At 45.5% G+C, this 21475-nt stretch overlaps 1 protein-coding gene across 1 annotated transcript; it reads right to left on the bottom strand.

Annotated features, from left to right (window-relative positions):
- Positions 1-339: 339 nt before the first annotated feature.
- Positions 340-19985, bottom strand: LOC109870927 (insulin receptor substrate 2). The gene is made up of 2 exons (XM_020461634.2): positions 16421-19985; positions 340-3231 (listed from the first exon to the last, which is right to left on the bottom strand). Exons 1-2 carry the CDS (start codon positions 19755-19757, stop codon positions 3227-3229), a joined length of 3342 nt encoding a protein of 1113 aa, XP_020317223.1. The 5' UTR covers positions 19758-19985; the 3' UTR covers positions 340-3226.
- Positions 19986-21475: the final 1490 nt, after the last annotated feature.

Below are 21475 nucleotides of genomic sequence, written 5' to 3'. Positions count from 1 at the left end.
GAGGATGCTAAGATAACTCTTCTCATTTGTTCATATTGCTACTGGGGTGTTGTTCAATGGGCAGAAGTCATAGAACAACACTTACTGAAGGATACTAGCAGAGAGGGAACAGAGGAACATGAGTGGCTAAGACACAAAGGACTTTATTTGATTTTATTTGATGTAATGAAGAAACCCTGTCATTGAACAAGCCCTAAAACTAATTGAGTCATCTGGTGTCTGAGGAGACTGGTGATGCTCCTTCATTCTGCCATTCAGATGAGAGAGAAAAAAAAACTCCACAGTCGTTTGTGAAGAAATATAGGGGAGAGGAAAGAGAGAGAAAACAGAGACATTAGCTTTCTTAAATAGTGTTATTCTTTATTGCATGTGTCTATAACGAATCAATACAGTCCAAAGCCATGGTAACTACACAAGGTTTAAATTATCATCTCTTAGTAGAACCACAATAAGCAATAAGATATTAAGTATTTACAATGGAAGACACAGCAAGTTAAGCTAGTTTGTCATGTTATCTTATCCTTTAGATGCTAAATTAAAACCCAACGGGAACGTTATCCAAATGCAAAAATCACCAATAGGCTCCAATAGCAAAAACAAACAAAAAACATTCCAAAAGAAATTGGCAGAATTTTTTTACAAAGAGGCCAAAAAATTATATGTTTTGAGGTTTAACAAAGATTATTAACATAGTATTTATAAATGTGGTACCTCTCTGTAAAGAAATGTAAATATTGCATATGCCATTCGTGAATTGTACCTAAGTAGCAAGAATTAACTTTTAATTAATCATTTCTCTTAAAATCTATCTTGGCATTACAGCATTAGAAAATGTCCTTGTAGTGGCATTCATTTCACAAGACCATCCTGTAATAATAGTTTCAAAAAATCAAGTCCAAACTTTGTTGCTTGGCGTATATAACAATAATTAGTGCTTTCATTTCCAAGAATTCACTCCAAACACATATATACAGTACAAACAACATAAGTTATCATATTTAACTTAAAATATCTCCAAAGCTAAAGGTTCAGCTTGCACTCACTTGTAATTCTCTGTATTTGTACATTATTTACAGTATATAGGCAAACGTTGAGTACCAACAAACTCAAAGTAAGTGACACTGCTTTTCGTATCTGTTTTTTTTGTTGTCTCATTCTGCATGAAGTTGTTGTAGTAGTTGTTTTTATTAGTATTGGTGTGGTATTTCTGCTTGCTGTCACGGTGGTTACATTCCCCAAGAGGAGAACATGGAATAGACTACATTCAAAAGTGTCTTGTGTTTACAATCTAGGGAGTTTGTAAGTGCAAGACCGTGCAGCGTCAGCTCTGGTGTCTCCTCACTCAGTGTCAGATCCCAAAGCAGCAGCGATGGCTTCAATCGTGTCAAAACCTCCCTGAACAGCCAGGTGTGTGTATGTGTCTGCCCACCCGCCCAATGACAGCTCACCTATGTGCCAAATAGCCTATCACAGCTTACCAGAGGCTCAGTGCTGAGGCATCACGTGAGAAAACATGTCACAGGTGGGTTGTTGTGAGTAAACAAGGTAATAGGTTAAAGTATATAAAGGTACCTTCCGCTTTGTCTCTATAATGGTGTTTTAGTCACTAAAGACTACCAGAAGCCCAGGTCAAACTGGGATGTGTGTGTGACGATGGTGTGCATGTCCTACTCCAAAAAAATGCTCCTAGGTCCCGTTTTCCTTCTCTTCTCTATATTTGCATTGTGTGTGTGGAATAATGCCTAAGAGATTCTTCTCCTAACCTTTGTATGCAATGATACATATATTACTATGACATTAATATATAGTACCTATATGTGAACAAACTGTAATAATCTCAGGAATCTATGATAGCAGAGGGAAAGAGGAAAGATTTCTTCCTCTCCGGCTGCTCAGACCAAAATTCCATCTCCATGGCGATCGGTTTAAGTCTTAGATTTTCTGCGTGTTTATAGGTCCAAACTAAATGTCTGTCAGTAACAGTGGACAGTAGATAAGTAAGGCTTTGGATTGGTGTTCATAAAATCATTCACCACTGAAAATAAATAAATATATCTCTGTATGCACTGAGTGTAGAAAACATTACGAACACCTTCCTAATATTGAGTTGCACCCCCTTTTGCCCTCAGAACAGCCTCAAATCGTCGGGGCATGGACTCTACAAGGTGTCGAAAGCATTCCACAGGGATGCTGGCCCATGTTGACTCCAATGCGTCCCACAGATGTATCAAGTTGGCTGGATGTCCATTGGGTGGTGGACCATTCTTGATACACACGGGAAACTGTTGAGCGTGAAAAACCCAGCAGCGTTGCAGTTCTTGACACACTCAAACCATTGCACCTGGCACCTACCACAATACCCCGTTCAAAGGCACTTAAATATTTTGTTTAGCCCATTCACCCTCAATAGCACACATACACAATCCATGTCTCAATTGAAGTGGCTTTAACAAGTGACATCAATAAGGGATCATAGCTTTCACCTGGATTCAACTGGTCAGTTTATGTCATGGAAAGAGCAGGTGTTCCTAATGTTTTGTACACTTCTGGTGTGTAAATAAGTACTAACCTGGTTTGCTCTGAGGTAGGCTTTTAAGCAACTGTTAACTTAGTACATTGTTATATACTGAATATGTTCGTAAAATGCCAACTCTCTTTCGTACAAATTTAGTGTACACATCCACACAAACACATATACACAACAAAGTGCACACATATAAATAAATAAATATGTGATGTGTACGTATATATAACGTGTGTGAGTGGGAGTGTGTGGAATATCTCCAGGTTTGGTTCACAGGTTATTAAAGTGAGGGTAACTGGCCCTGTCAGCCAAAGCCAAACGAAAACCAGTGGAATAATAATAATTATAATAATAACTTTGCAGAAGTAACTTTGTATGTACATAGATAATCATCGATGAGTACAGTCCTTTAAGTTGTAGTTGTTCAGAGAGCAGCAGCGGCAGACCCTTAATATTTGGGTGCCGAATGTGGGGAGGATAGGAAGCTTGGAAGGGGGGGTGTCCACATTGCCGTGACGATGGTGGTCCCGTTGACCCCTGGGGATGGTGGAGGTTAAAGGTTGTCTACTGCAGCACATGGTCCAGCTGTCTGCGTGGCGACTTCGTCACTAGGCTGCAGCTTTATCCCTCATTCACAGCCAGGCGAACAAGAGAGAGGGAGCGAGGAGCAGGGGGTGTAAGAGGGGGCGGTGCCATCAGTGTTCAGTCTGATTGGAGAGAAAGAGAAACAGAGAGGGGAGAGATTTGGTTAAATAGGTTGCCGTATGTATCTACTAGCAAATTACACATACAGGTATAGGAATACATTACATTTTCTGTCCCACTACGCTCTCGCTATCTTATCCTTTGAAAATGATGTGTGTGTGCATGAGTGTGTTGTTGTTTTGTGTGTGTGTCAGTTAGTGCTTGTATGGGTCTGTGTTTGTCGTCATTGGAGACTGTACTCCGTCAGCTGCATAGTGCTAAATGCCACGGTTTTCCCCCTGCCACAAAAGCACCTGCTCCCAGCTGACGCACGCACACACTCACACACACACACGCACACACACACCATTCCCCCTTGCTGAAGAACACTTATTCCATACTTGGTAACAGAGTGGGGATACACCGTTTGACCTTTCTCTCCTGTGGCTCCCATTCCAACCTCATAAATCACTCGCACATACACATTATGTTCTTCTATCTTCATGGGAACCTAAAATACATTTCTAACCCTAACCCCTCACCCAAACCCTAATTCTAACCACAACTCTAATTGTAACTGTAAACCTAACCCCTTAGTGTAAAATAACCTTTGTCCTCATGGGGACGTGGGAAATGTCCCCACAAGGGTGAATTTTCCGAGTTTTACTATCCTTGTGGGGACTTTTGATATTTTAGGTCCCCACAAGGATATAAGAACCAACCCACAGCTAAGAATACAGGACTCACAGAAGCACATACAGATGTAGGATCTTACATTTTAGCCAGTGATTACAGCAGGAAAATAATCCTGCAGCAATAGGAAATGTGATTAAAACAAACACCCACTGACAAACATGTACGTATACACAGTGTTTTTCTGGCCTTGTGTAAGCTCTCTCTCTCTCTCTCTCTCTCTCTCTCTCTCACCCTTGCTCCTGTGTACTTGTTTGTGCAGTGTGATTTGCATGCAGTGCTCACATGGCAGCGGAAGTCTCAGCTAACAGCACATAGCAATGCCTCACTCACTCACTCACTCCTCCCTTTTCCAAGCAGAGAACAAGAGGTGTTTTCACAGAGCTCGATGTGATCGTCACTCTCTTAAACAAACCCCCAATTCAGAACCCCCAGTGTTACAACACACACACACACACACACACACACACACACACACACACACACACACACACACACACACACACACACACACACACACACACACACACACACACACACACACACACACACACACACACAACACCAGAACTTGAAACCAAAAGGTCAGCCCAAAACACTAAAATACTGGTACTTTTCCAGACTACTGATCCCCTATACCCACCGACTAGGAGAAAGAGAGGAATCTGGTAAATACAAGTGCACTGCTTATACCCAAAACTTCAGTCACAGAGGAGGAGCAGTACATCATATACTATAGTATATAGAGGAGTGATTCTCACACACACACACACACACACACACACACACACGAGGCTGATTAGCGTCTCAATTAACCTGCTAAGCACATTAGAGGGGCTGACCCACTTCCACAGACATCCTGTCTCACCATGTGTGGTGCTCTGTCTGAGACAGTAAACCAGGAAGCAGGAACTAGCCTGGTACTGGGAACCAAACCTCATAGCTGTCCAACCGAAATACAGTATATATGTTTTGTTATTATTTTCGGTAAATCGTTTTCAGTGTAAACTTAAACGACTAAAACCATATATAAAGTTTGTAGACACAAACCTCTTTTTGCTTTGTCATTATGGAGTATTGTGTGTAGATTAATGGAGGGGTCTAAATACTTCCCGAATGCACTGTATATCTTTCTTAATCATCGTTGAAAACTAACAATCACCAAAATAAAAAATAGAGAGTCAGGGAGAATCGAATTAATTGTGTGATAATGTTTGAGACACTCGATAGCATAAGAACATGGCAAAATGTGTAGAATTGCAGGAAATATACTTTAAAACTATACATTTCCTAGGGGAAACACTGAGGTAGGTTACAAAACCTAGCCATAACACTACACCTAATAACGCACACTACCCACATGAAAAAATACTATACAATATACTATGGTATAAATACTATAGTATTAACTGTAGTGTTTTGAGGGCCTTTACTGTATTCACTGTAGTATACTGTAGAATTTACAGTTCAACTATAGCATGAATCAAATCAAATTGTATTGGTCACGTACCGATATTTAGCATATGTGTAGCGAAATGCTTGTGTTCCTAGCTCCAACAGTGCAGTAGTACCTAACAATTCACAACAATACACACAAATCTAAAAGTAAAGAGAATGGAATTAGAAATATATAAACATTAGGACAAGCAATGTCGGAATTGCATTGACTAAAATACAGTAGAATACATATGAGTAAAGCAGTATTTAAACATTATTAAAGTGACTAGTGTTCCATTATTATAGTGACCAGTGATTCCATGTTTATGTACATAGGGCAGCAGCCTCTAAGGTGCAAGGTTCAGTACCTTGCGGTAGGCGGCTAGTGATGGCTATTTAACAGGGATGGCCTTGAGATAGAAGCAGTTTTTCAGTCTCTCGGTCCCAGCTTTGATGCACCTATACTGACCTCACCTTCTGGATCATAGCGGGATGAACAGGCCGTGGCTCGGGTGGTTTATGTCCTTGATGATCTTTTTGGCCTTCCTGTGACATCGGGTGCTGTAGTGTTCCCCCGGTGATGTGAGGGTCTTAGTGGCAAAGCCACATTTCTTCAGCCTCCTGAGGATTAAGAGGCGCTATACATCTTCTTTACCACACTTTATGTGTGGGTGCACCATTTCAGATTGTCAGTGATGTGTACACTGAGGAACTTGAAGCTTTTCACCTTCTCCACTGCGGTCCCGTCAATGTGGATAGGGGCGTGCTCCCTCTGCTGTCTCCTGAAGTCCATGATCAGCTCCTTCGTTCTATTGACGTTGAGGGAGAGATTATTACTCCTGGCACCACTCCACCAGGGCCCTCACCTCCTCCTCCGCCGCCTACTGTTGTGTTGTTTGGAAACTTTATGATTGAGTTGGAGGCATGTGTGGCCACGCAGTCATGGGTGAACAGGGAGTACAGTAGGGGTCTAAGCACGCACCCTTGTGGGGCCCCTGTGTTGAGGATCAGCGTAGTGGAGGTGTTGTTTCATGCCTGCCAGGAAGTCCTGGACCCAGTTGCACAACGTGCGGTTCAGACCCAGGGCCCCACGCTTAATGAGGAGCTTGGTGGGTACTATGGTGTTGAAGGCTGAGCTATAGTCAAAGAACAGCATTCTTACTTAGGTATTCTTCTTGTCCAGATGGGATAGAGCAGTGCGTAGTGCGATGGTATTTGCATCGTCTGTGGATCTATTGGGGCGGTATGCAAATTGAAGTGGGTCTAGAGTGTCAGGTAAGGTGGACGTTATATGATCCTTAACTAGCCTCTCAAAGCACTTCAACATGATAGAAGTGAGTGCTACAGGGTGATAATCAGTTAGTTCAGTTACATTTGCTTTCTTGGGTACAGGAACAATGGTGGACATCTTGAAACAAGTGGGGACAGCAGAATGGCATAGCGAGACATTGAATATGTCCATAAACTCTCCAGCCAGCTGGTCTGCACATGTTCTGAGGACCCGGCTACGGATGCCATCTGGGCCGGCAGACTTGCAAGGGTTAACATGCTTAAATGTCTTACTCACGTTGGCAAAACAATCTTGAAGCATGTATTCCGATTGGTCAGACCAGCATTGAATAGACCTTAGCAGGGGTACTTCCTGTTTGAGTTTCTGCCTTAAGGGAGGAGCAGAATGGAGTCGTGATCTGATTTGCCAAAGGGAGGGCAGGGTAGGGCCCTATAGCCATCCCGTAAGGGAAAGTGACAATGGTCAAGAGTTTTTGAAGCGTGAGTACTACAGTCAATGTGTTGATTTCAAAACTTCTTCTGTTTTCTATATCATGTAGGGACCTAAATATATGGTCTATTCTTGGCATGTGGGTTTCACAATTATTGGTGGCACAAATTGCAATATTGGGGAGGGTAATGGGCAGGATATATGCAAATTAAATACTGTATTTACTATAGTTAAAAAAGTGTAATGTTTTTGTGGACTGTAGTGTTTTTGCAGATATTACTGTAATATTTACTCGTTTTTTTCTCAGATATTAAAGTATACTATAGTATTCTACAACATTATATAGTAACTACTACACATGATCGAGGGATACTACAGTGTGAAGTAGAGTATTATACAATATACTACAGTTTACAATATAACTCTACAATAAGTACTGTAGAATTCTATAGTAAACTGTAATAATTTTTCATGTGGGTACTCATAACAACACAGCTGATAAAATGCCTTCTCACTTCTGTGTTCAAACTAGAAATTAAAACAACTGCTGTGAATTTTGCCCTCACTCTCCCTGTCCCACACACACCACTCTGAGTGGTCAATTGTGTTGTATGTGTGGGACGGGAAGAGGGGGGCAAAGTTCACAGTAGTAGTTTGAATTTCACAGGGCCAATTACACCAAGGCCCAGTCACTTTCCCTGAGGGGTCAGGGAAAGGAGGAAAGGGACGGAAAACCAGAGTAACACAATCAACCTGACACACAGACATGAGAATGTGGTGAGGCCATGCGTGTGTGCCAGCAGGGCCGGTTCAGACCTGTTGGTTGCAGACACAGGGGTATGAGGGAGTGGGGATGAGGGAAGGTTGCCGGGAATCAGAGTTGAATCATCTCAAGACACACAGGCCAGGTCTCTAAACACACATCTCTGGTTACCAATCACACACTTCTGCCCAGCTATCACAATCTCCTTTTATCAGTGGAGACTCAACCAGCCCTGCTGAGTGCAGTGTGTCAGCTGAGAAAGACAACCTCTCCTAACACAGCTAATCTTACACACGCTAATCACAGAGGGAGAGAGATAGAGAGCGAGGGGGAGAGGGAGGGATAAATGAACCCGTTACTCTGTAACCCTCCCCCTTGCAGCCATGCCACACAGACCCTGCTACCCATCCCTGGAAGGTATCCCTACCCCATCCCACACGAACACACTGCTCTCTACATGAGTTATGTATTTCTCACTGGCTATATTTAGACCTGCATCTCTCAGGCCAGGAACACTCTACCACACACACACACACAGTACTGTACTGCTAGTACAGTAGTTTAAAGTGCAGTAAACATGTGCTTATGTGCTTACTAGTTGATTTATATGATTCTCCTAGCAGTAGTTGATTTATATGGTTCTCCTAGCAGTAGTTGATTTATATGGTTCTCCTAGCAATAGTTGATTTATATGGTTCTCCTAGCAGTAGTTGATTTATATGGTTCTCCTAGCAATAGTTGATTTATATGGTTCTCCTAGCAGTAGTTGATTTATATGGTTCTCCTAGCAGTAGTTGATTTATATGATTCTCCTAGCAATAGTTGATTTATATGGTTCTCCTAGCAGTAGTTGATTTATATGGTTCTCCTAGCAGTAGTTGATTTATATGATTCTCCTAGCAGTAGTTGATTTATATGGTTCTCCTAGCAATAGTTGATTTATATGGTTCTCCTAGCAATAGTTGATTTATATGGTTCTCCTAGCAATAGTTGATTTATATGGTTCTCCTAGCAATAGTTGATTTATATGGTTCTCCTAGCAATAGTTGATTTATATGGTTCTCCTAGCAATAGTTGATTTATATGCTTCTCCTAGCAGTAGTTGATTTATATGGTTCTCCTAGCAGTAGTTGATTTATATGCTTCTCCTAGCAGTAGTTGATTTATATGGTTCTCCTAGCAATAGTTGATTTATATGGTTCTCCTAGCAATAGTTGATTTATATGGTTCTCCTAGCAATAGTTGATTTATATGGTTCTCCTAGCAATAGTTGATTTATATGGTTCTCCTAGCAATAGTTGATTTATATGGTTCTACTAGCAGTAGCATAGCTCAGACATAACAGGCCTGTAGCTCTCCTAACAGGACTTACCCCAATGTAGCCTTTCTGCCACGCCTGAAGAGGGAGGGGGGGACATGGGGAGATGTAATATCATCAGCAATCGCTCTCCCTTCTCCGCTCTCCTTCTCTCTCTTCTCAGCAAGTCAAGAGCCCACAGGACAAACAAACAACAAACAAACACCAAACAAACAACAACAACATCCACGTTGTTTACATTGCTAACATTGCCAGCTCCTCCTCCTATCTAGGCCACCCACACACAGACACACCCACAAGCTTCCAGGAACATTCATAACAAACACATTATACATTCATAACACACACACAAAGACAGCTAATCACACAACAAGTGGTGTATGTAGGGAGGAGAGGGAGGTAGTGGTGTGTGTAGGGAGGGGAGGGGAGGGGGTAGTGGTGTAAGTAGAGAGGGGAGGGGGGTAGTGGTGTGTGTAGGGAGGGGAGGGGGTAGTGGTGTAAGTAGAGAGGGGAGGGGGGTAGTGGTGTGTGTAGGGAGGGGAGGGGATAGTGGTGTATGTGTATGTAGGGGGGTAGTCGTGTATGTAGGGAGGGGAGGGGGTAGTGGTGTAAGTAGAGAGGGGAGGGGGGTAGTGGTGTATGTAGGGGGGGTAGTGGTGTATGTAGGGAGGGGAGGGGGTAGTGGTGTATGTAGGGGGGTAGTGGTGTATGTGTATGTAGGGGGGTAGTGGTGTATGTAGGGAGGGGAGGGGGTAGTGGTGTATGTAGGGGGGTAGTGGTATATGTAGGGAGGGGAGGGGGTAGTGGTGTATGTAGGGGGGTAGTGGTGTATGTGGGGGGGTAGTGGTGTATGTAGGGGGGGTAATGGTGTATGTAGGGAGGGGAGGGGGTAGTGGTGTATGTAGGGAGGGGAGGAGGTAGTGGTGTATGTAGGGGGGTAGTGGTGTATGTAGGGAGGGGAGGTAGATTTTTTGTTTCTGCACAGGGTTGTGTTAAAGAATCATGTGAAATGTGAACATTTCAATTTTTGAGAGAGGTAGAGGGAGGGAAAAAGAGTGAACTAAAGAAAGAAGGATAAGAAGGAATGGGTGAGGAGATCACGTAAAACCGCTTGGCATCGTCCAAATAGGCCTAAATTACTAAACGAGGTCAGACAATAACCATCACTACCATTTACAGCCATTACATTTCCTCTGATTGTATAAAGTCATTATCGCAATAGCATATTACATTAGTCACACACACATCTGTCCAACAGCCAAGTGCTTCTCTGCACGGGGAGAAATGCGTTCATTTAAAATCATGTCACATGCTGGGCAATTATATTCAGTCACGGCACAAGCCCTTAAAGAGAGTCCAGCACCCATTTCTATTCTATTATTACAAATCGCACGTGTTTATATTTCTTTTTCAATTGAAATTTTACCTTGTGCCAAACACGCACGCGCACGAACACACACGTGTTCTGGGACACAGATTAAACTTCATCACAAATGGCCAAGGTAATCCAACAACACATTAATCTAGCCATTTGTACGACCATGTCTCAGAGCACTACTCGCACCCACACACATGCAGTTGACATCTGACTGACTGGCAAACATAAACATACACATTGTTCTGCGGAGAGGAGAGGACATGAGAGCTGTGTTATGATGTAACTGTAGTAGTTGGCTGAGGGACTGAAGCCTGTATCTGAGAAGTCAGGACATGAGCACAATGAGGCTTAATTGATCCTAACTTCAACTCACCTCACTGTTTGGGAAAAACACCTCAGTGTGTGTGCTCTCCGTTCCCCTAACTCAAAACAAGCTGCTCAACAATGTCTAATCCTGAACAGAATGTAATCCTCCTTAACTCCCAGCTAAATGGAGGGAACATTGACAGAGTTTTTATCTACCCATGGAACATCCCGCCCTAGTTTACTCAAAGGTACTGTAACGGACAGGGAGGGAGGGAGGAAGGGAGGGAGGGTGAGGTGAAAGACAGGTGAAAGAGAGAGACAGGGGAGGGAGGACAGGTGAGGACAAAATATATTTTTTAAAATATGCCACTACATCTAGGTTTATTATAGAACTGCTCTATAATTAACCACACACAGCAGCTGACAATTGAAGCAGACTTTTTCAGCACTGCTATGCTATCCTCTAAAATCACACCACCTCAGTAAAGTTCATTTAGTTAACTAATTTAGTTCAAATTAATGAAAGCCATTATTCTATTCAAAGTCCATAAAACAGAAGGCAATTCAAGGAATTCCTGTAATGGGGCTGATTAGCTATCTGATGAGCTACTTGTTTAATTAGTCATTAAACAAACCTCCATGGTCTGTCCTTAAAGCCAATCAGTGGCACTCAGCTGGAACTAGGCACTATAGACAGAAGGCTCTCTGGAAGGAGAGAGAGAGGAGGGCAGAGACCAACTGACTGGGAGGCCAGATCACATGATTTACCGAAAAGAGAAACTAATGCTAGAAAAAGTGAGGGAGATAAAGAAAGAGAGAGAGGGAGTGAGTGAAAGAGGGAGAGAGAGAGAGTAGGATACGGGATAGAGTGATATTTGGCTTTTTGCCCCACCCCCCCATCCCAACCCCCCCTCTCTCCACCATCTCTCTCTCTGTCCGTCTCTCCTTTCTCTCTGTCCGTCTCTCCTCCTCTCTCTCTCTCTCTCTCTGTTGTTGTGGCAGATGGTGCTGGTCATTAGCGTATTGTCACTCCCTCTGAAGGGCCAGATAACCAGTGCTTGGAGGCGCAGGTGCAAGACCCCGGCCATCACCATCTGCTAACACACACGGGCATATTCACAAACACACACTGAGGTAGAGAGGGAAGGAAAAGGGGTGAGAGGGTTTGGTCAGGGCTCCTAAATAAAAACATGAAGAGAGTGAGTCAGTCAACTCCCCCGTCTCCCTCTGTCTGTACCAAACACCTGACTAAGCCCAGCCAGAGAAGAGAGAGAGAGAGAAAGCTCTGGTAAACAAGGGGAAGACATGAGGAATGGAGAGAGGCAGGAGAGAGGGATGATAAAGAGCTTCAGAGAAAAACAGAGAACGTCAGGTGACAAAAGAGAGGTAGAAGATAGACAGAGAGATAAAGATTAGAGAGAAAGTCAGACACAGAGAGAACGAGACAGTAGGGGAGATAAATAGCTAAATACTGAATAGTGTGCATGTTTCTTCTGTTTGCTGATATCTGGTGTTTCTCAGGCAAAATGCGAATCCCAACAGCCCTTGCACACCCAAGGGCAGTTCAAAGGTCACACTTCTGATGGGGGCATAGCGAGGGATGGGGGTGGGCCGTACAGGGGCGTGTTGAAATTTAAACAGCCTCCAACCCACTCAGTGACCCCTCACCCCGTCCCCTGTCAGTGAGTGTATGCATTTTCCCAAACCAAAACAACAACACTGGCAAAAACGCTATCGACCGACCATCGGCTCAATGAGCCAATAAACTAATACATCTCAAACCCTGATCCCTCATTCACAAAAACACAAGGCCAGAGTAATCTACACACAGATACACACAGCAGCTGTCACACTAACACACCCGTGCACACACACGTTTAGAACAGGATGTCAGGACCATATCCTTGGTGTGTAGGTAAAGAGCTTTGAAGGCTTTATCTCTAATATAATGTGTTTGTCAAAAGAGCAGCAGGCACACACACACAATAAAAAAGGTCATTTCAGCCTCAGATGATTTTCATTTCAAATCTAGCCACTCGAAAATGAATGTGAGCATGTGGAATGTAGACTGTCTCGCCTTGTGATGGTGAGGGGAGAATGTGGAAAAGCCGGTAATTTCTTAGTAAACACACACATACACAGTGAGGCCTGTGGCTGAAGTCTAAGCCTCTCTGTGGGGTGGGTGTTCATGATTAGAGTGTTAGTGAGTAGCTGGCTGTCCTGACAGCATTCCTGATCGGGGCAGAGTATTGGGCCGTTCCGGAAACACAGCTAACTGTTCTTTCTCCGGCTGATCTTTTGTTTTTCAGGAATCCCGTAAATAACCAGGCAAGCCAGCCAGGGCCAACTTTTACCGGATCAACACTGCTCCCTTTCTTTCTATCTTTCTCCCCCTCCTTCATCCTTTAGCCTCTCCCTCCCTCTACCTACTGGCTCCCTGTGGTCTGTTTTATCATGATTTTGAAAAACAAACTAACGTCACTCCATTCCTCCTCCTCCCATCTCCTCTCCTTCCATAGCCTAGGGCCATGTCTTTCTTCCTGCTCAACTTATTTAGTAGAAAAAACACATGAGTGCGGAAATGCCTGCCTTACCTAGAAAACAACTCAGCAGACATGCTCAAACGCACATTCAGAGACAACCCAACAGAAATAACTTATTGCACATATATATATATATTTTTTTTAATACACTGGCATAATACATACTACAACTACACACACACCCTTGATTTAGTATGTTTGGCCAATAAGTGTGAAGACTTTTAGTCCTCTCGAGGGCAAGTTCAGTGTGTATGTGTGTGTGTGTGTGTGTGTGTGTGTGTGTGTGTGTGTGTGTGTGTGTGTGTGTGTGTGTGTGTGTGTGTGTGTGTGTGTGTGTGTGTGTGGTGTGTGTGTGTGTGTGTGTGTGTGTGTGTGTGTGTGTGTGTGTGTGTGTGTGTGTGTGTGTGTGTGTGTGCGCACTATGGTCTGTTTTGTAAAGTTCCTCACAGTAAAAAAAACAAAAGCATCTCCAGTAGGTTAGAAAAACAAGTGAGCATTCACCTCTCCCAGCAACCTTTGCACAATGCCTGCATTCCTGCCCTGAAGCCCAGTACCTGATAACTGATAAACAACTGACTCACTTGTTTTTCTGGGGGACCCAGTGCACAGACTGCACCCAGCCCTACGGTATACAGCCAGAGAGGGAGACAGAGGAGAGAGAAAGAGGAGGAGGAGAGAGAGAGAGCTCCCTTCACCCGTGCATTGCAGATCACTATGTCAGTGGGGAGCTTCAACAACATTGTGTAACCACTACCTATAGGCCTACAAGTCATTCATATTTCACCATCAATGTGCAAACCTATTATACAATGAGTACAGATCTATGGTAACTTATGACATAGCGCTTAAAAGGTATATAAATTGTTATTTGTCTTTGTACAACAAGATACTGATGCTGCAGTAGACATAGGCAGGCATAGATTTGCCAGAACGAGGTGAAAGGTCATGTTTTGGTGTCCCCAACTCTCTATCACATATGGGGCGCATCAATATTTACACATTACATTACCGGGGTTGAAGTGTGATTTGTTAGATGAACGAACTGTCCCCAAAATATAATTTTTTTCCCATTATCATTTTGAACAGAAATTAGTTTCCTTCCCACTATATTTGCTGTATCCTAAGGTAAACTCTCAGAGCACATATAGCCTAACTGTGTTATAGAAATAAGAAAAACCCTGGTCCATACCCACTGGACACAGATGACAATTCAGTGACGTGAAACAACGTTGATTCAACCAGTGTGACCAGTGGGTTGGCTATTCCTAATGGATTGTTCTGTCATGCGGAGGAAAAAATCTTCTGCATCATTGAAACCCTTGGGATGTTTTCTCGTACATTTGTACTAGCGTAGTCTGGTACAAAGATAATAACTACGTAACAGGGAATGCTGCTGGGTGGGACTCGAGGGCACACATTGATCCAGAATAGAAACGACTTCAATTACTTTCTTCACAACACCATGCATATTTCCCACAGTCTTGGGCTAACTGATGTACTGTATGGGTGTGACGGGCTACTCCTAATCCAATCCAAATACCACAGTTTACAAGCACTTATTATACTGCTTGCCAGGGCTGGAACATTTACTGTACATTTATCATGGTGCTTCAACTTGCCCTGTCCTGTTTCATCGCATCCACCATCCACATGTTTGATAAATCACGTTTAGAGAAGGAAATAATATCTCAAGTCTATGGTCAAGTTTAGAATTGTCAAGCATACGTCGGGATCCAGCCCGCGAGGGGGGCCAGTCTGGCCCGCGGGTGGTTTGAGTAAACATCTACATCGAACAAAAATGTATAATAATGAAAACAACATTTGGGGGGTAAACAAACTCAATATACTTTAAGTTGACTAATACCAAATCGAAACTGTGTAGAAATTATACCGTTTCTTGACTGTCCAGCTCACTAATAATCACTGTGCATTCAACGGACCTGCATTCATCCAGTTTCTTGACTGTCCAGCTCGCCAATAGTCACTCGACAGTCAGGGAGCATCGGAAATTCCAAAAACGATGGTTAGAAGACACATTTTTGTCTTTTTTGAAGGCAATGAAATATAACACATTTTTAGTGCAGCCCTCCAGACCTCGTTGAAGACCGAATGTGGCCCAGGGGCTAAATTTGCTTGATATCCCTGGTCGAATTAGTAGTCACACTATAAGCACCAATGCATTTGTTTAAACGGACTTGCAATAACAAACAGATGAACACTAAACAGCTTGAAAAACATGGTTGTTTTTCCATATTCATATTTTCCTTGAATATACAGCACATAAAACTGTCACATAAAAAGTAGGCTAATATGGGCGCGCTTCATCGTTATAAGACTGCATTGCTTCCGTAAACATATATATTGTTTCTCTCTCTCTCATGACTAGGTTGCTCAAAACCATCATGCCGTCTCGCCACCTAATTACAAAGGGCGTGTAAAAAACAAAATGACATTAAATATAGGATGCGTCAACGGTATATCAAATACCAAGTATACAGCCTAGATAAACAGCACCTTTGTAACCACTGCGCAAGTCTGTTTGTTTTTTCCACTTGGGTAAAGTGACAGGGAGCTGCTAGCCCTAAAGCCGGGCAGCAGAGCTCAATTTCACTGCCTGTCGATACATTAGTGTGTACAGTAAGCCACAGTGTATTGAGTTGGCTGGCTACAGTGGGTTGGTTGAGTTCAGACTATGAGGGATAGAAACCCGTGGTCTGCGTGCCGAGCTATCGCATAATGATAATCACGCGCGCACATAGGCAGCTGCTGTCCGTGCCACATAGGCAGGCAGTCTAAATTCTCTGGCATTATTAGAATGTTGGCTTCAGTTTGACACAGCGAACACACAACGTCTCCTTAGGACAAGACAAACTTGGAGTGCACTGCTGCTTAGCAACGGGTAGATATGCCAAATAAATGGGTTGCTATCACTAAAGCGATATCTTTACTCAAGCACTGACACACACTGACTGTTTGAATGAACACCTGGATGAATGAATGGGCTCATGATAAGCATGCAAACACACACGCCACACAGAGTCGGTGCTGGCTCACCTTTCACTGCTGTTGCAGTTTCCTTGAAGCCCATGGTGGCATAGGGGCTGGTGTTAAAACCGTTCATGCCCCCCTTGCATCCACACGCTGCCTTGAACCTCAGCAGTCCCTCACTGCCCCCCAGAGTGCTGCAACCCCCCAGGCTCCCTTCCATCAGGTTTAAGGCAATGTAGTTAAGTCCATTCTGGTAGCCTGCCGATGTCTCCCGGCACATGGGGCTGTTGCTGTTCCCGTACTCTTCATCTGAACCCTCCGAGCTCCGGACCGGCCGCGACACGTTCTCCACCGATGCCGAGCTGTGCCGCTTGTTGGCATCGGGGGCGAAGGACGGGCACACTGGCGTTACCATGGTGGTGGAGGAGAAGGTCTCTGAGCTGTGGCGCCTGCGCCCCTGGGGGTCGGCCCGGATCACCTTTGCCCCCCTGTCTGGGTTGACAGGGGAGATGGAGAGAGACGGACACCCAAGGAAGAAGGTCTCGACAGGAACCGGGGGGGACCCCACTGTACCCTCTCCCCTCAGGGTGAGTCTCTGGACACAGGCAGACAGGCTGGTGGGCAGGGGGGTGGTGGCATCGGAGGGGCACAGGGTGGCAGGGAGAGGGGCAGAGGGAGGGGGGTTGGTAGGACTGAAGGTCATCTCAGTGTAGTCGTCTTTTACATCACCAACCAGGTATACAGGGCTTGCAAGCTTTTGGAGAGGATATTCCACAATGATTATCTTCTCCTGCTCCTCACTCTCCCTCTGCTCTGCTCTGGGAGGCTGGCTGGGACACAAGGGAAGCGCAGGACTCGGCTCCAGGCACCCTATTGAAGAAGGGGAATCGCCGTGTTTGGGAGAGTGCGATCTGACGTCAATGTTGACGTAATCGGAGAGTGGCGGGGAACTCCTCATCAGCCCGTCCACCGAGCCCAGTGATGAACGAGAGCGCTCAGTCATGGCGGAGATGGGCGGGTAGCGTGTAGTGTTGCCAAAGTCAATGTTGATGTACTCCCCGGGACTCCTGGGCTCAGAGGGGAGGGGGTGTTCGATCATACAGGGCAGCGTCCTTAGAGAGTCCAGGGCCAGCCGGGTAGGCCGGCTCACCCTCCCCTTGTGGACCAGACCCCCCTCCTGAGTGACTGTGCCGGCTCTGAGGGGTGAGGGGGCTGAGGAGAGAGTGGAGGTGGGGGGTGTAGCGGAGCAGACAGGTGAGATGGGACAGTAGTTGGACTCTTCCTCTATCCTCTTCTTCTGTAGACTCATCAACACGTACTGGTCTGTGTCTGTAACCCCCTTCCTCTGGGGCTGGGCTTTGAGAGAGCGGGGCAGGGAACTGATGGAGTAAGGCTGTCTGTGGGGAGGGTGAAGCTGGGGGGTAGTGTCTGTGAGGATGTAGTCTGGGGGTGTGAGGGAGGCCACGGGGTCCACAGGGGACATGTTGAGGTACTCCCCGTTGGTGAGCTTCCCGTCGGAGCTGTCCACAGACATCTTGGCCCCGCAGAACATTCTCATGTAGCCGCTGTCCTCCAGAGACACAGTTCCAGGGGAGTCGGTATGGGAGCAGAGCCCAGCTGGAGAGGGGTGAGAGCGGGGGTTGATGATCTGCTTGGGGGCCGACACACACATGGGGCTCATGGGCATATAAGCATCACCTTTGACCCACCCTGTCTGAGCGGCAATGCCCGGAGTCATGGGCATGTAGCCACAGTCACCTAGGTGACCATTGGAGCCTATCTGGACATCGCCATAGTCCTCAGGATATGTAACTTTCGGGGAGGCGGTGTGAGAGCTGCGACCCGATTGGCCGCTACTGGTATAGGTGGCCCTCATAAGCGTGTACTCGTCCAATGAGGTGGAGGAGACCTGGGGCGGCGCCCTGTGCTGGGGCGGGGTGGTAAGGGAGTATGTGCGTTTCCGGTATGCCTTGTCCAGCTCTGGTAACCGACGGAAACCGTTCTGGTTCTGCCTCTCCATCACCATGTAGCCATGCAAGTCGCTGCTATCCCGGGAGGGGGGTGTGTCTGCCCTTAGGGACTCTGGAGTGTTACTGCTGCGAGTGAGGTACAGGGCTGCAGGACTGGAGCCATACTCATCACAGGAGATGAAGCCGCCATCACTGGGGGAGCCAGAGACAGATGCATTGCAGCTGGAGGGGCGAGGAGCACTGCTTTCAGAGCAAGAGGACAGGCTGACAGGGCTGGGAGTGGCTGTGGGTGGGGAGTGGGACAGAGGCATGGACATGGACTTACTGTGCTGGAGGGAAGAGGATTCAAATGTCCGGCAGTGCTGGGCTGTGATGGTGTTTGAGCTCCCTAATAGGGTCCGGTGAATATCAGGGCTGAGGGGACTCCCGTTCACAGGCAAGGTGCGCGCCATGGTGCCATCTCCCTCACTGGCAGTGCGTATCCGACAGGAGGTGAATTTACTCATGGGGGACTTTTTGGCCATGCTGTCAGTGCGCGACCGTCGCTGGAGCCCGGTCTGGCTTGGGGGAAGGTTGTTGTGGTGCCGCCGGGTGGGCACGGAAATGGGGTTAGTGCCCGATGACTGGCTCTTGCTGCGCGGCCGGAACTCTGACAGCTCCTTCATGGCTTTCATCGCCTCCAGAATAGTCTCGTGGATGTTTTGCGCCACAACGGAGTCGTCAGCCTGCATCCACAGCTCGCCGGGTCCTGTGGCTGCTGACCGGCCGACTTCGATGAAGAAAAAGCTCTCCGAGTGCCCGCATCTCCTAATGTTCATCAGCTGTAAACTGACGGACGCAACATCCGAGTTGAGCTTCACAAAGCTGATAGTCCGGCTGGATAAGCACAGCCTGTACACCCCGGTAAGATTCCGGCTCTGTCCCAGCCCTTTGGATTTTAGGTTAACTTGCCATACCTCCTTATACACAGCCGTTACCGGCGTAATCATCCCGTAGTTCCCCTCATCAAACCCCACCAGCGAGGACGCGGAATTGGATGCGGAGCCGTCTGAGTACACTTTCCCCTCGCTCATTAAATCAGTTAAGACTCTGTACCAATTCTCCTGCTCCTGTTCATTCTCTGCTGCCACAGCAAAATATTCGTCCTTGGTATAGAGGGCGATAAGGTGTTTGTGTTTGGAGTCCGCTCTCTTGTTGATATTGAGGCAGCAGTCCAGCGGAATAACTCTCTTTGGCGCCGACTTGTTTTTCCATTTCTTCTCGCTCTCGTAGTACTCCAGCCGGGCAGGGAAGCCCTCGCTCGGCTCCTTCAGAACGAAAAATCGCTTGTGTCCGTGCTTCTGCTTCTTGAGGTATCCACATTTCTTAATTTTGTTGTTGTTAATATTCGCGTTGGATAACAAGTGTCCTCCAGTATTTGGTGGATTTGCCATTCTATCGTGTTTTTTTTAAACAACTCACTTTCCTTAACCTGTTGTTATATCCTGACTTATCGAAACTGGAGAGATCAACTGTAGTTTATAGTCCGTATCTCTCCAAGGCTCTGTTTCACTCCAGGCGCCGGTTGTGCGTCCGGCGTATGTAACAGTTTAACAGTAAATAACCCATATCGCTAAGTTACCGAAGTGAAGAGAGAAACAACGTGTGACGTTCTACACGTCAAGCTTTAGTTACAAAAAAAGAGAAGGGCAGGAAAAAATACACACACTGACACTGGGGCGGAGCAAAGCCGACGGGGCGTACCTGCAAATCCGCCTATTTGATGAGATCGTGGGCTCATTGGTGGACAGGGCTGAATGATAGTGAAAGACTCAGTCAGATGGGAGAGAAAGCCCTCCCACACTCTCTCTCTCTCTCTCTCTCTCTCACACACACACACACACACTCCTGCCCTCTTCCGACTCACCCTGGGTACGGTTGGAACTGTCAACCCGCTCATCTGTCTATGATGCATTTATGCATAACTGCTTACGTATATACTCTTCTCCCAGGGCAATTTATCAACGTATTCATTAAGAGGCCTATCACAGATCGTGTTGTCTATTTGGGTTAAGTATTGATGTTATAGGTTTGTGCGCAATAAGAATTATTGAGGACACGGTCAATTATCAGTTTATTGATATGAAATAAGAACAGTAGCTGTCAGAAGTTTCAGAGTGTATAAACTGATCGAAGTTCGTGGGAATGTAGGCATGTAAGGTTAAGCAGAAGTATTTCGCTACACTCGCAATAACATCTTCTACATATGTGTTTGTGACCAATAACATTTTATTTTATTTGATGTTATAAATGTTAATTTATGCAATTATGTAGTGTCAAGAAATAATTATGCCTATATTAGCCTACATATACAAGGCTTGTGCAACAATTTCACCCGTGGCATTTAAATAACAACCCAATGATGATATAAAGCACTTGGTCTATTGGCATTTGATTACGCATGAGTTATTACACAATTCAAAAAACACTGTGTGATCTAGTAGATTCTACAATATATTATTCAACTGCGACAACAACGTGACTGAGGCGCACGTAGCGAGGGGAGGGTGAGAGGCCCCAGCCGCTGCCCTCCAACTTCAGAAGAAAATAAGCTTCAAGATTAGACTGCGGCTCTGTCACACAACTAGGCTGGGAGGGAGAGCGGGAGAGATCGAGGTAGCGCCTCTGACGCAGGGAACACTCGATAATTCCCCTGCGTCCCCGATCATCATACCCTAGATTCATGTCTGCGCCATGATGGCAAGGGAGTTATGCAGTTCTTCTCCCTCTTTTCCTCTCTTACAACATTAGGCAAGAAGAGAATCATTAAACTGCGAGAGCAAAGCGCGCAGTGTAGTTTGTTACGTAACGCGCGTGCTCACTGATCTATTTTTAATGCGCCCTGGCTCCCAACTGTTCAGTACGAGTAGCTCTAGCGTTTCTGAATACTGTGTCCTTATTTGCATGCGTGGGTATATTTGCCTTTGCAGACTGTGTGTGAGCAAAGGGGTGGTTGTGACCATTGAACATATGGATTCTGTGTGTATTCGATGTTCTGGAGATGATGCCTGTATTATTGTGTTTGGGCTAAAGCATAGATACAAACTGGCAGGGGAGGGAGAGAGCCCCTCTCAACATGAAAACAACAAAAATAGCTATCGCACAACCCCAA

This window comes from Oncorhynchus kisutch, linkage group LG26, assembly GCF_002021735.2.
Source record: "Oncorhynchus kisutch isolate 150728-3 linkage group LG26, Okis_V2, whole genome shotgun sequence".
Taxonomy (NCBI): domain Eukaryota; kingdom Metazoa; phylum Chordata; class Actinopteri; order Salmoniformes; family Salmonidae; genus Oncorhynchus; species Oncorhynchus kisutch.
This window is presented reverse-complemented; position numbering and strand designations above follow the sequence as displayed.